The 14,453-nt window shown below is 38.3% G+C and overlaps 1 protein-coding gene across 1 annotated transcript in view; it reads left to right on the top strand.

The window, feature by feature from the left end:
- Dhc36C (Dynein heavy chain at 36C) overlaps positions 1-14,453 on the top strand; it is a 592,122-nt gene that overhangs the window by 355,974 nt on the left and 221,695 nt on the right. The window contains exon 37 of the mRNA XM_090380456.1: positions 388-530. Within this exon, the coding sequence (XP_090236582.1) occupies positions 388-530 (143 nt within the window). The remainder of the gene's footprint in view (positions 1-387; positions 531-14,453) is intronic.

Genomic DNA, 14,453 nt, shown 5'->3' with positions numbered 1-14,453 from the left:
CAGCTAAAATTTTGTAGAAGTTCATAGGATATATGAATATAAACCTGCACACCAAGTTTGAACAAAATCGAAGATGGTGGAGTGGGGACCACTTGGTCACTTGACTTGGAATGACCCTCAATAATGCTCTCAATCAACCTGTACTAAAATCACATTTACATACATAGAGATTGGACCTTGAAGAGCGATCCTATTCTCTTTTTAAAATGCAGTAAATTTTTTAAAATTTTATGCACTTAGTTCAACTGTTTTTGAGTTTTTAATCGAACCGATTATTTTATAATATTTCAATTAAAAATTATAGTATATTTGCAATTATAATTATAGCATATGTTTATGTAGTCCAAGGTCAATACATGCTTCTGAATTAATTTGAATGTTTTTTAGGATAATATACCACCAAAACCTATAAAGGTTATTAGAGATAAATATATATCGAATCCTGAATTTGATCCAGACAAAATCAAATCTGCTTCTAATGCTGCAGAAGGCTTATGTAAATGGGTGATTGCCATGGAGGCTTATGATCGGTAGGTATGAGTATGGTAATATAAGAAAGTGTTATATTAACTTTTAATATAAAATAATTTAGTTCCTTTAAAAAGAAAATTTTAAAAAAACCTGAAGCATATCATGGAAAACCAGCCCAGAGCACCGGTGACATGCTTCAGAGTAACCACTGAAAATCAGATCGAGATGACCTATGAATAATTGAGCTGCTATCTTAGGCGCCTCCATAGCCAGGTGGGAAGGAGCAGCAGTGCATAGCACACGCTTCTTGATTAGACCGGGGTTCGAGCCCGTCACCACCAAATACGGAGGATGCGAAAAGGTAAGGGGATGACCACAGCATATTCCTGGAGCAATATGGCCTTAGTTGCTAATGCTCCTGAAAATCAAATAACAACAATAACAGCTGCTATCTTAAGGAATGAGGGGTACAAAACTCTATTATCTACGTATAGTAATTGTTAAGCATGTATTTACAAAATCACTAATGTATAAGAAGACAAAATGCACAAGGCATAATTTCTTATGGTTTTAGGTAATTAACTATATAATATCGGTGTAGATACACCATCATTTACCCATAAATTTGAACTACGTAAGTAGTGTAAAAGGCATCGTTTTAATTGTATCTGATATTGTGGGTCCCTTCACGAGATATCTGGTATTGCACTACTTCAAATAAATAACGCTTTTCTAGTAGAGAAGACTACTGTTATTTATTTTCCGTGGATACCACCACCCAGACGATCGTTTCGAAGCTAGTTGGCTTCTTCATCAGTGAGTACCTTGGTAATGCAACATGCCACCATAGTTGCGAAGTAATTTCCACAATATAAGAGATTCCAAATGGTGTATAAATAATAATGTATTAGAAGACGAAATGCACAAGTTAATTACCTAAACCCATACGAAATTATGCCTTGTGCATTTCGTCTTCTAATACATTATTATTTATACACCATTTGGCATCTCTCATATTGTGGAAATAACTTTGCAACTGTGATGGCATGTTGCATTACCAAGATACTCACTGATGAAGAAGCCAACTAGCTTCGAAACGATCGTCTGGGTGGTGGTATCCATGGAAAATAAATAACAGTAGTCTTCTCTACTAGAGAAGCCTTATTTATTTGAAGTAGTGCAATACCAGATATCTCGTTGTGAAGGGACCCACAATATGAGATACAATTAAAACGATGCCTTTTACACTACATACGTAGTTCAAATTTATAGGTAAATGATTGTGTATCTACACTGATGTTATATAGTTAATTACAAAATTACTGTAACCATTAAAGCCCATGGTAGCGACACCAGATATTAAATTTTACCTCTCTCAAACTGTGGTTCCAATTTCTTTCATTGTCCCAATCCGTGTTGAACGATAGCACTATATAACAACAAAATTTATATTTCTCTTTAACTATTTCTTATATGTACAGTCGATTCCAGTTATTTGGGACATATCGGGAGTGGTGCATTTTGGCCTGATTAAGCGGCTGCCCCAATTATCCGAAGTTTCACGTAAATAGTTAAAAATACAATGTATCCCACCTTTCAATTGGTTCACTGTACAATCAAATCACATTACGACAAACTCAACATAGTAAAGTACCGTTCACTATACGATGTGCAGTTCGTTTGTTTGTTATTTGAATTTTAGGAGCATTAGCAACTAAGGCCATATTGCTCCGGGAATATGCGGTGGTCATTCCCTGACCTTTCCGCATCCTCTGTATTTGGTGGTGACGGGCTCGAGCCCCGGTCTAATCAAGAAGCGTGTGCTATGCACTGCTACTCCTTCCGACCTGGCTATGGAGGCAACCACGATGTGCAGTAAGCGCCTGTCATTGTGATCACGTTTGTGAATTGAATTTTAATTCTATTAAACAGCAATTCTAATTATCGAAAATAGGAGGAATATTATCCACAGGCTATAAAAGCAAAGATATATTAAGCACAAAGTTACCCTTTATTACCTTACCAATTAAAAAAACTAAATGATATGTGAAAATCGGAAGAATATACGTGATAATCGGAATAATTAATACGTACTGTAATATGTACATACGAACTAGTTGACATTTCTGTTCACTGACATTTGTGGGTGGGAGTTAAAATTTAAATCAGTAAAAAGATAAGCAATCAATCAATAACAAAAAACATGGCACACACAAATTGCAAGTAACGAGATACGCGCAAGTGAGAACGGAGTAAAGAGTTACAAAGCTTTAAAAATAGGAATGAAGTGAAAATCTGAAAATACATTTTTTTATATGATTAAAGATTTCATGGAAGTGTAAACACATTTCAACATAATAACCCACAGAATTCCAGCTGTCGATATTATCGCAAATTCAATAAGATTGAGTTTACTGTCCGTTTATTAGCATTAGCATTAGTAAAGGCATATGATTCAAGAAAGCAAGCTTATGCAGCATCAGCCAAAAAAAAAAAAAAAAACACTTCCATTTCACCCCTCTGTTCGTTCGAAATACCTGTCCAGCTGAGCCTTAAATTTATATAGGATATCAACTTCCACAACAAGGGATGGAAGTCTGTTCCACCAACCAACTATCCGCTGGCTAAAGGCAAATTTCCGCACATCTATCCTACATCTGTCTTTCCTCAATTTGAATTTATGCCCTCTCAGGTGTTTATTCTGAGCAAGAGGAAGAATCCCATCGGCATTGAGCATGTGCCTAGTCTCCAAACACTGTAATTTGCAAAACTTAAGCCTTTCTTCGTAAGCCTTTGTTCCATTCACTAATCTTGTTGCCCTTCTCTGTACTTGTTCCAGCAGCTCTACATCCTTCTTGAATTGAGGTCTCCAGACCTGCATGCAGTACTCAAGGTGTGGCCTGACCATTGCCTTATACAAGGGAATAATCACCTTCTTATCCCTGCTAGAAAAATTCCTGTATATCATTGACAAGACATCAATGAGCTACTCTTGCAGCCTGTCTGCACTGCTCAGAAAACTTCATATCTGCGTGCACAATCACCCCCAGGTCCTTTTCATTCTCTACCACTGTCAGTGTAGTACCACAGAGTTGATACGTTGCTCTGGGGTTACCGTTTCCCATATGTAGTACTTTACATTTGTCAATGTTAAACTTCATTTGCCATTTCTCAGCCCATCTGCTCAACTTTTCTAGATCCTGTTGGCAGTTCAGTGCAGTATACTGTCATTAGTGTCCTTAACAACCCTGCCAACCTTTGTATCATCTGCAAACTTGGACATTAAGCTTGATATACCATCATCAATATATCATTTATAAATACAGAAAACAACAACGAACCCTCAGGGACTGTACTAATAACGTTAGTCCACAATGAGCAGTGTCCATTGATTACCACTCTCTGTCTATTCCCACTCAACCATCCCTTTATCCATAGCAGCAATTTTCCTCCAATGCCACACTGCTCCAATTTGTTCAGCAGTCTTCTATGTGCAACAGTATCAAATGCCTTTCTAAGATCCAAATATATAATATCAAAGTTATTCCCTTTACCCCTGATGGTAGATAATTCTTTGAGTAAATCTCACTTCACCACACTGTGATCACTGCCACCTAGTGCTGGCCGCCGTAGCCTAGTGGTCAGGCATGTGGGTGCATAAGTACACGTGCCTTGAGTGACCGGGGTTCAAGCCTGTGACTGCTGAATATGGTGCCGTTTTTTGTATTCTGTCTACCTTGTGAACTCCTCTGACCTTTGGTCGTCCCGGAGTATAAACAGATTATTTATTTATTTAGTGGTTCCTTTATCTGCAGATTCTTAATGCATGAAGAATCACTACTGATAATCAGATCAAGAGTAATACTCCCTCTAGTTGCCTCCAAAACAAGCTGATGTAGAAAACAATCATCCAATAAGTCCACAAAAGTCTTGCTAATGTGGTGGCCAATCTACAAATTCCAGTTAATATCTGGGAAATTAAAATCCCCCATTATAAGACTCTCTGATTTACTGGCCCACTCTATTTCCCTGTACAGTTTCTTATTATACTCATCAGAGTCATTAGGCCTATAACACACTTCTACTCTCAATTTTGATCTCTCAATGCTTATGCCACACCAAACAGACTCAGCACTGCACTGACCAGCGATGTCGACTGGCTTCACTTTGTTGGATTTTATGTTTTTCTTAACTAATAGCATAACCTCTCCTCCCTTCCTATCCTGTCAATCCTTTGGGGAGTACAATGTGTACTCCCCAAATTACAGTTCTGCATTCCTTATATCTGTGTGACACCATGTCTCTGATATCCCAACAATATCTGCCTTTGATGTTTTGAGCAATACCTGAAATTCATCAAATTTATTTACCAATCTCCTAGCATTGGTGTATACGCAAGTATACATGCACCTGTTTCTATTCTTAGCTACTTTAACACAACCCGTGTGTTTACGTTTACCGCAATGACTCCCACCAGTCTCTGAAATACCCTACATCTTGTTTTCCAGGCTGCTGCTCCAATAGAAAGAGTGCCAGAATCACTTTCACCACCAGTGGCTACTGTTAATCTATTAGTCCTCATATTCCCCCAAGCTAGCAGTTTTCTGACCCACCTAACACTGTCTCAAAGCATCAGCAAATATTCTTGCGCCCTTTCTATTTAAGTGTATCCCATCCCTGTAGAAGAAGTCTCTCTTGTTAACAAGTACAGACAAGGCTGAAAAAAATTCTACCCCTTGAGCCTTGCACAATCTTTCCAGGGCCGAATTGATCGACAAGGCTCTCATCATATACTCCTTCCTATCATATCTGGTCAGAATTGCAGACACTTTCAAATTCAATACTAATTCACTGCTTTTTTTCAAAAGTGACTTGTACTTGTTAAGTAAAATTCCACCGGTCTCCTACTCTTAATAACAACAAATTTATTATATTAAACAGTTTATTAAGTATAAATTAATTATTCATTAGTGCAACATGTACAACAGTATCACCTTTTGTCCCCTTAAAAGATGATATCCGCTCTACAATGTCATCAGCCTTTGCCCCTAGCAGACATACCCTGGTCCTGTTCCACCTATCCTTTTTACATACCATGTTCCCCGTTTCCCTGAAAATAGTCACCAAGAACTACTAGTTCCTGGGACCACCGCATTCTGTCTTAGGGGTTGCCGCTGTGTTGCATGATGATCAAGTGAAAACTCTGGCATTGATTTGGGCAGCTGAAAGCTTGATGGGCTCCTCAATTTTGATCCTTCGAGGGCATCCACCCTGTTCTTCAAGCTGTCATATAGGCCCATAACAATGCTGAGTTGTTGCCTGATTTTCTCACACTCCTTACATCATGCACACACAAAAACATCCCCCATGGCAATATCATGTCCCATACCCGATTGCTCCACAAACATCAAGCAAGCAGTGCATTTTAAAAGGCTGTGATTCAGAGGGCAACTGTCCCCCTCAGTTCTCCCCTGAGCAACAGCACTCCTATTAGCTTGAGCCTTTTGCTTTGTTGCTCTGGTCTGAGTCATGATTTCGATTTAATTTCAATCAAATTTCAATTTCAGTATAAAATTATAACCCTAAGCTTGTATCTGAACACAGTTATAACACTATGTGTATATCTATATATATAGTCATATAAATTAGAATAAGGTTTAAAATAAAACAAAATAATACCAGCAGTGCGGCAAGACAAGATATATTATTATTTTTTTTTTTTTCAGTATCGAGTATTATTTCCACGTTCCATTTATATAACTTCCGTATTAATCGGTGCTTTTTTTGTAAAAAAATAGGTGCTGGTACTCGTACTTTACTATCAGGAAAAATCGAAAAGTACTCTAAAATTTTTTTTCCCGATATTGTTACTTTCGTAGTAATGTTTTTGGAATAATAACAACAAATTTAGTATATTAAACAGTTTATTAAGTATAAATTAATTATTCAAGTATATATAGAAAAATAAGTAAAATGTGAATAAAATAAGTAAATAAATCGGTCAACTACTGAGTGCCGGGCACTCAGTAGTTGACCGATGGATGACACGAATGATCGTTATTATATTATCTCAAATAGAGAGCTTTATGGTAACTGTAAAAAGTTTCTAGTACCCCAGCTTGGCCTAAAACTGAGGAAATAAAGAAAACGTTTCCTATTTAAGTCTTTCCAGTTGTGAATGCCAAGGGTGGAAGAAGCAACTCTGTTGTTGTTATTTGGTTTTTAGGAGCATTAGCAACTAAGGCCATATTGCTCTGGGGATATGTGGTGGTTATTCCCTGACCTTTCCGCATCCTCCGTATTTGGTGGTCACAGGCTCGAACCCCGGTGTAATCAAGAAGCGTGTGCTACGCACTGCCATTCCTGCCCACCTGGCTATGGAGGCGCCAAGCGACTCTGACTTTTTTCCTGGAGAAGCGATAACGTCTTGGGGGAGGAGCGATTGGCAGGTGAGGGCCGTGCAAGACTCTGTGCAGGTGCCTCTCTACCTCAACACTGGCTCTCTGAGTATCTCCTCGTCGGGACAACTCCAGCTTTGAAAATTGTTAAAAATACTTCTGGTCGCAAAATTTATAAATGACCTTTTTAGAATTATTAACTAACTGTTTAGTAACCTTTTTGTCACCAAAAGGAGAGTTACTTAGTACAAAGAAGTGCGCTATTGAAGTGCAATAAAACTTTGGTTTTTTAATTTTAACACATATATAATTTATAATTTATCATTTAATTATAAATGATAGATTTCAATTGGAATAGTTTTCCCTTGATAAGTATCGAATAACACATAGCTAATGTGATTTTTAAATTTTTAGCTCCATTAGCGACGGAAATAGAGGGGGACACGAAAATTACTCACATTTTCCTGTCTGGCGCCACCATTTTTAATTTTAAAAGTACTCGTTGAGTTCTTTCCAACGGTGTAGCTATAGGTTGTCAACAACATTTTTAACCCCCCACATTTTAACCCCCCCTCATATTTCTCAGACAGTGATCAATATGGCATTATGTTGGCCCACTTGATGTGCAAACCCATGCAAAATTTCTAGTCAATAGGTTGAGTGGTTCCAGAGATACAATGCTGTGACAGATGGACGGACAGGCAGACAACCAAGTGACATTTAAGGATCCTTCATTAGACTATGGCTCCCAAAAATAATAAGAAAAATAAATAACATAAGTAAAAATAATTTTATAATAAAGTTTTCATAGAATATTCCAAAATTTTATTAATTTTTCATCCGACACCCTATGCCAACTTCTTTTCTTCCTCTTTGTGTGTCGGTTGCTGAATGACGTTTCCAAAGCAGCCACAAATCGACATATTTTGCTGGATTAAAGCTGGTCAGCGGTGGGCATACAATTTTAAGAAACAGTAGTGAAGAAACTGTTTTTGTCATCAACGAAACTCTGGTTGGGCTGACAACCAGATTCATTTGTAAAAATCCTCATTCACGTTCACTCGATGAAATTGGTATTGTACTCAGAGCGTCCATCAAATTCTTCAATTCTTCCGAAACCATCTTTACAATTAGGTACCCCCGAAATCCACGAATTGCATTTAACTAACCTCATTGACAATTTTTTAACTTCATTTTCACCAAATACCAACAATTCATGCTTAGAAAGTTGAATACCTTCGTTGTCCTCGTTTTCTTCTCTTGTCATCGGTATTGTCACTAGTTCTTAAATTTGAATTTTTTTTTTTTTTTTTTTTTTTGAAACTGTCCAAAATGTCAGTGTTATTCGGATATTCAGGTACTGTGACCAGGTAAACAGAGATAGGGAAAATTTACGAAAAAATGTGGATATTGCACTTCCGCAAAACAACAGATGATTATTTGCCGGGGTAAAAGAAAATCACTTTTGTAATTCTCGAACGGGGGCTTACAGTTGATTCACGAAGGTGTCGTACCTATGGCCCACCCGGAAAGTGAACTAAAACAGCATTTTTAATTTTGTTAATTATCAAAAAAAATCTCATTAAATGTTTTGTTCAGTAAATATAATTGTGTATTGTACTTAATAAAATTTTCGAATATTTTCAATTTTACTTTTACATGCAACAAGATATGGAAAATGTAACACACTAAAGAAATCTAACTTTGAATTTTTTTGAATATGGCCCCTGTACGGGAAATGTTTGGACACCACTGCAATAGAAGGTGGACCAGAGCCCATTGGGAGTACACCTTGATCTGCTCACTCACAGAGAAGTAAGATACGTTACTACTCTGTGTGCTCACTGCAGACCAGCCCAACTTCTCTGTATGTGGAGCGGGTAGTTGCATAGTTTTTACCAGGTACCACTAAGTTGCAGAATAGTAATCCCTCCATCTCTCTTAATTCGTGCAGCAGCACTAATTGCCTAAATTGGCTGAAGGCCAGAAATGCGAACAGGGCATATCGAGTTAATTCTCTCCTAATCCGTTCGCTATATGAAAATTTTCTGGCTCAGCGGAAACTATTTTAAATGTAACTTCGAGGGGAATTCAAAATAATTAAACAGAGTCTGACTGAGTAATTAAAATTATAAAAATGGTTATACAGTTTTATATAGAAAATATCTTAACAATAGACAGTGAAAAATGTAAAAGTTAAATAATTTTAAGCTTATTTGAATAGTAGATAATCATGTGAAAAAAATTTACGGAATATTACAAATTTCAAAGTGCACTGCATTGAAATGTCACACGTCACTGTTAATAAAGGTGCCGGTATGCTGTACCAAAAAAAGCACTGGTATTAATTAATTATGTTACTTGTTTTTTTTTTTTTTTTTTATTGTTATTTAGTTTTTAGGAGCATTATCAACTAAGGCCATATTGCTCCGGGGATATGCGGTGGTCATTCCCTGACCTTTCTGCATCCTCCATATTTGGTGATCACGGGCTCGAACCCTGGTCTAATCAAGAAGTGTGTGCTACGCACTGCTGCTCCTGCCCACCTGGCTACTCAGGTGCCCTAGTTATATTACGTTTGTAAAATCGTTATATGTATTTAGTTAAAAAGTACAATTTAATTGACAAAGAAATTTAACAAGATTAATAAATTTTACTGATTAATTGATAATATTATATACTATACTATGCTATACTAAGCTAACACTATCTAGTTCGGGATATAACGTATCATATTAACAGTGGCGGCAAGTAACGAACAGTAAATCTACAGACACTTAAATATTAATTAACTTCCAAAATCTCTCTGTCTCAAATGAGAATAAACCAAGGATCTTGACTAGGTCTATAAGCTACTTATAGAAAATAATTTAATATAACAATTAGTCAATAAAGCGGCTAAATATGGCCAAAAAAAACTTCCCATTCCGCGGAGCTGTAATAGTTGTAAACACATGGATTGGATATCCTTACTGATACTAAGTAATAACCTACAAAATCTCTTATCTAAGTTAAAATTTAAAATAAGTATTGTAACTAGGAATATAAATCTACTCTAGAAAATAAGTTAATATGCCAATTTAAGCTAATAAAACAGAAAAAATTTCTCTATTTTCAGGAGCTGTAAAACTTTGCCTGCACAAGGCTACTCTCGTTCCCAATTTGATCCACTGCTGCAATAGCAAAAAGAATACTATCAGTGGAATATAATGTTAAAAATGACAAATGTTAAAACAGGTTTTTGCTATTCTGTATTGTGGAAATGCTTAACATTCTCAAATCTACAACAATCTCAGAATTATCTTTATTAGGTCCCTGAACCCTGAATTCATTTATTGAATTGTTCAATAACATTTGGCCTACTCCATATCTCTGAGAGAACATTGGGTTGCACCCCCCCCCCCCCCACTTCAACAGTACCAGGCTTGATCCTTCTCTTATACTTGTTATATAGCAGATTAAAGTTAACAGACAGGATGTTTCCTGGCCTATTGATTAAATTAATTAATAAACTATATATTACATTTAGTTAATAATAAACTAAATAAACTTAATGATGATGTGAAATATCAGATCACAGTTATCCAGGCAGTTCTGAGCAGGCAAACCTCACTTTAGAATGGGACTCGGATGAAGTTTATATATATATATTATATATAAGTGCAGAATATTCAAAACCAAATAATACAATGTTCTTTTTGCAAGTATAACTAGAGATGTGTATATGTGTGTGCACACTTGCAAATTGTATGGGTTAGCATTAGCATTAGCATTAGTAGAGGCATATGATGCAAGAAAGCAAGCTTATTCAGCATCAGCCAAAAAAAAAAAAAAAAAAACCCTCTCCCATTTCACCCCTCCGTTCGGTCGAAATACCTGTCCAGTTGAGCTTTAAATTTGTTTAGGCTATCAACTTCAACAACAAGTGATGGAAGTCGGTTCCACCAACCAACCACCCGCTGGCCAAAGGCAAATTTCCGCACATCTATCCGACATCCGTCCTTCCTCAATTTGAATTTATGCCCTCTGAGGTGATTATTCTGAGAAAGATGAAGAATCCCATTGGCATTGAGCATGCTCAAACCATTCAAAGCCTTATACACCTCTATCAGATCACCTCGCCGGTGCCTAGTCTCCAGACTCTGTAATTTGCAAAACTTAAGCCTTTCTTCGTAAGAGCAACCCTTTGTTCCATTTACTAATCTTGTTGCCCTTCTCTGTACCCGTTCCAGCAGCTCTACATCCTTCTTGAAATGAGGCCTCCAGACCTGTATACAGTACTCAAGATGTGGCCTAACCATTGCCTTATACAAGGGAATAATCACCTCCTTATCCCTGCTAGAAAAATTCCTGTATATCATTGACAAGACACCATGAGCTACTCTTGCAGCTCGTCTGCACTGCTCAGAGAACTTCATATCTGCCTGCACAATTACCCCCAGGTCCTTTTCATTCTCCACCACTGTCAGTGTAGTACCGCAGAGTTGATACATTGCTCTGGGGTTACTGTTACCCATATGTAGTACTTTACATTTGTCAATGTTAAACTTCATTTGCCACCTCTCAGCCCATCTGTTCAACCTTTCCAGATCCTGTTGCAGCAGCATAGCGTCAGTAGTGTCCTTAACGACCCTGCCAACCTTTGTATCATCTGCAAACTTAGACATTAAACTTGATATCCCATCATCAATATCATTCATAAACACCGAAAACAACAATGGACCCAACACTGAACCTTGAGGAACTCCACTAATAACATTAGTCCACGTTGAGCAGTGTCCATTGATTACCACTCTCTGTCTTCTGCCACTCAACCATCCCCTTATCCATAGCAGCAATTTGCCTCCAATGCCACACTGCTCCAATTTGTGCAGCAGTCTTCCATGTGCAACAATATCAAAAGCCTTTCTGAGATCCAAATATATAATATCAAAGTTATTCCCTGCATCCAGTTCTTTTGTGACTACATCATAGTATCCAATCAAATTGGTCAGGCAAGACCTGCCCTTAACAAAACCATGCTGCGTCTGAGCTATAACTGAATTCTTGTCTAGATGATCCTGCAGTGCTTCTTTAACCAGTGCCTCCATTAATTTACCTGGAACAGAAGTTAAACTAACAGGTCTATAATTACTTGTGTCAGCCTTTGATCCTCCTTTGTGAATTGGGGTTACATTTGCACATCTCCAGTCTATGGGTACCTCCCCTGAGTCCAAAGAAGTTCTCATAATTATGGCTAGGGGTTTGCATACTTCCTTTGCTGCCTCCTTTAATATAACTGGATAGATCCCATCCACCCCAGGTGCCTTTTTTATGTTTATCCTCAACAATCTCTCCTCCACTTTCCTCTCGGTTATTACAAAATCATCCAGCTCACTGCCAATGTTTACTTTACCTACATCATTCTCCTTCCTGAATAACTCCTCATGCGTGAATGTAGATGCAAAATACTCGTTTAGATTGTTAGCCACCTGAGCAGGATCCTCAACTGTTGAACCATCAATATCCAGTGGACCAATCTGATTCATCCCTTTCCTTCTCGAGTTCAAGTATGTAAAGAACTCCTTTCTGTTTTTCTTTGCATCCTTTGCCAAGGATTTTTCGTAGTCTGCCTTTGCCTGCCTAATCTCCTTTGTGACTTGGTTACAGACCAACTTATATCTATCATAGGCTTCCATGTCACCCATTAATTTGTATGTATCCCATGCATTTTTCTTCTCTGCCACATGTCTCATTAGTCCATCTGACAACCATTTAGGCCTAAACCTTGAACAATATTTCTTAGTTGGTATGTAAAGCCTGGTAGCCACCAAGATTAGTTCCTTGAATGCTTCCCATTTTGAGTTTGCTGTTGGTAACATCATCAGTTGGTCCCACTGTATAGAATTTAAATACTGTCTCAGACCATCATAGTCGCCTTTACGAAAACAAAAGCCCTTCCCTTTACCTCTGATGGTAGTTACCTCCTTGAGTAAATCCCACTTCAACACACTGTGATCACTGCCACCTAGTGGTTCATTTATCTGCAGGTTCTTAATGCATGAAGAATCACTACTGATAATCAGATCAAGAGTATTGCTCCCTCTTGTTGCCTCACGAACATGCTGATGTAGAAAACAATCATCCAATAAATCCACAAAAGCCTTGCTAGTGTGCGAGTGACCAACCCACAAATTCCAGTCAATATCTGGGAAATTAAAATCCCCCATTATAAGACTCTCTGATTTACTGGCCCACTCTATTTCCCTGTACAATATATTATTATACTCATCAGAGTCATTAGGCCTATAGCACACTCCTACTCTCAATTTTGATTTCCCTATGCTTATGTCACACCAAACTGACTCGACACTGCCCTGTCCATCGATGTCAACTGGCTTCACTTCCTTTGACTTTATGTGTTTCTTAATTAATATCATAACCCCTCCTCCCCTCCTGTCCTGTCTATCCTTTCTATATACATTGTATTCCCCAAATTCCAGTTCCGCATTACTTATATCTGTGTGACACCACGTCTCTGATATCCCAACAATATCTGCCTTTGATGTTTTGAGCAATACCTCAAATTCATCAAATTTATTTACCAAACTCCTAGCATTGGTGTACACGCAGGTGTACATGCACCTGTTTCTATTCTTAGCTACCCTAACACAACCCATGTGTTTACTTGTAACGCAATGACTACCAGCAGTCTCTGAAATATCCTGCATCTTGTTTTTCAGACTTCTGCTCATTTGAATAGAAGCAGTGCAAGAATCACTTCCACCTCTGCCAGTGGCTACTGTTAATCTATTAGTCCTTGTATCCCCCCCAACTAGCAGTTTTCCGACCCACCTAACACTGCCTCGACAGCATCAGCAAAAATTCTTGCACCCTTTCTATTTAAGTGTATCCCATCCCTGTAGAAGCAATCTCTCCTGTTAACAAGTACAGTCCAGGCTGAAAAAAATTCTACCCCTTGAGCCTTGCACAATCCCTCCAGGGCCGAATTGATCGACAGGGCTCTCATCATATACTCCCTCCTATCGTGTCTGGGCAGAATTGCAGACACTTTCAAGTTCAACCCTAATTCACGGCTTTTTTTCAACAGTGACCTGTACTTGCTAAGTAATTCCGCCGGTCTCCTACTCTTAATATCATTAGTGCCAACGTGTACAACTATATCACCCTTTGTGCCCTTAAAAGATGATATCCGCTCTACAACGTCATCAACCTTTGCCCCTGGCAGACATACCCTGGTCCTATTCCACCTATCCTTTTTACAAAGTATGTTCCCCGTTTCCCTGACAATAGAGTCACCAATAACTACTAGTTCCTGTGGGACCAGCGCATTCTGCCTAGGGGGCTGCCCCTGTGTTGCCTGATGACCAAGTGCAAGCTCTGGCGTTGATGTGGGCAGCTGAGAGCTTGATGGGCCCCTCAATTTATTTCCTTCGAGGGCATCCACCCTGTCCTTCAAGGTCTCATAAAGGCCCATAACAACGCTGAGTTGTTGGCAGATTTCCTTGCACTCCTTACATCGTGCACACACAAAGACATCCCCCTTGGCAGTATCATGTCCCGTACCCGACTGCTCCGCAAACA

This window comes from Mastigoproctus giganteus, chromosome 8 (genome assembly GCF_048544385.1).
Source record: "Mastigoproctus giganteus isolate SK-2022 chromosome 8, ASM4854438v1, whole genome shotgun sequence".
Lineage (NCBI taxonomy): Eukaryota > Metazoa > Arthropoda > Arachnida > Uropygi > Thelyphonidae > Mastigoproctus > Mastigoproctus giganteus.
The sequence above is the reverse complement of the archived record's forward strand: the minus strand, read 5'-3'. Positions and strand labels throughout refer to the sequence as shown.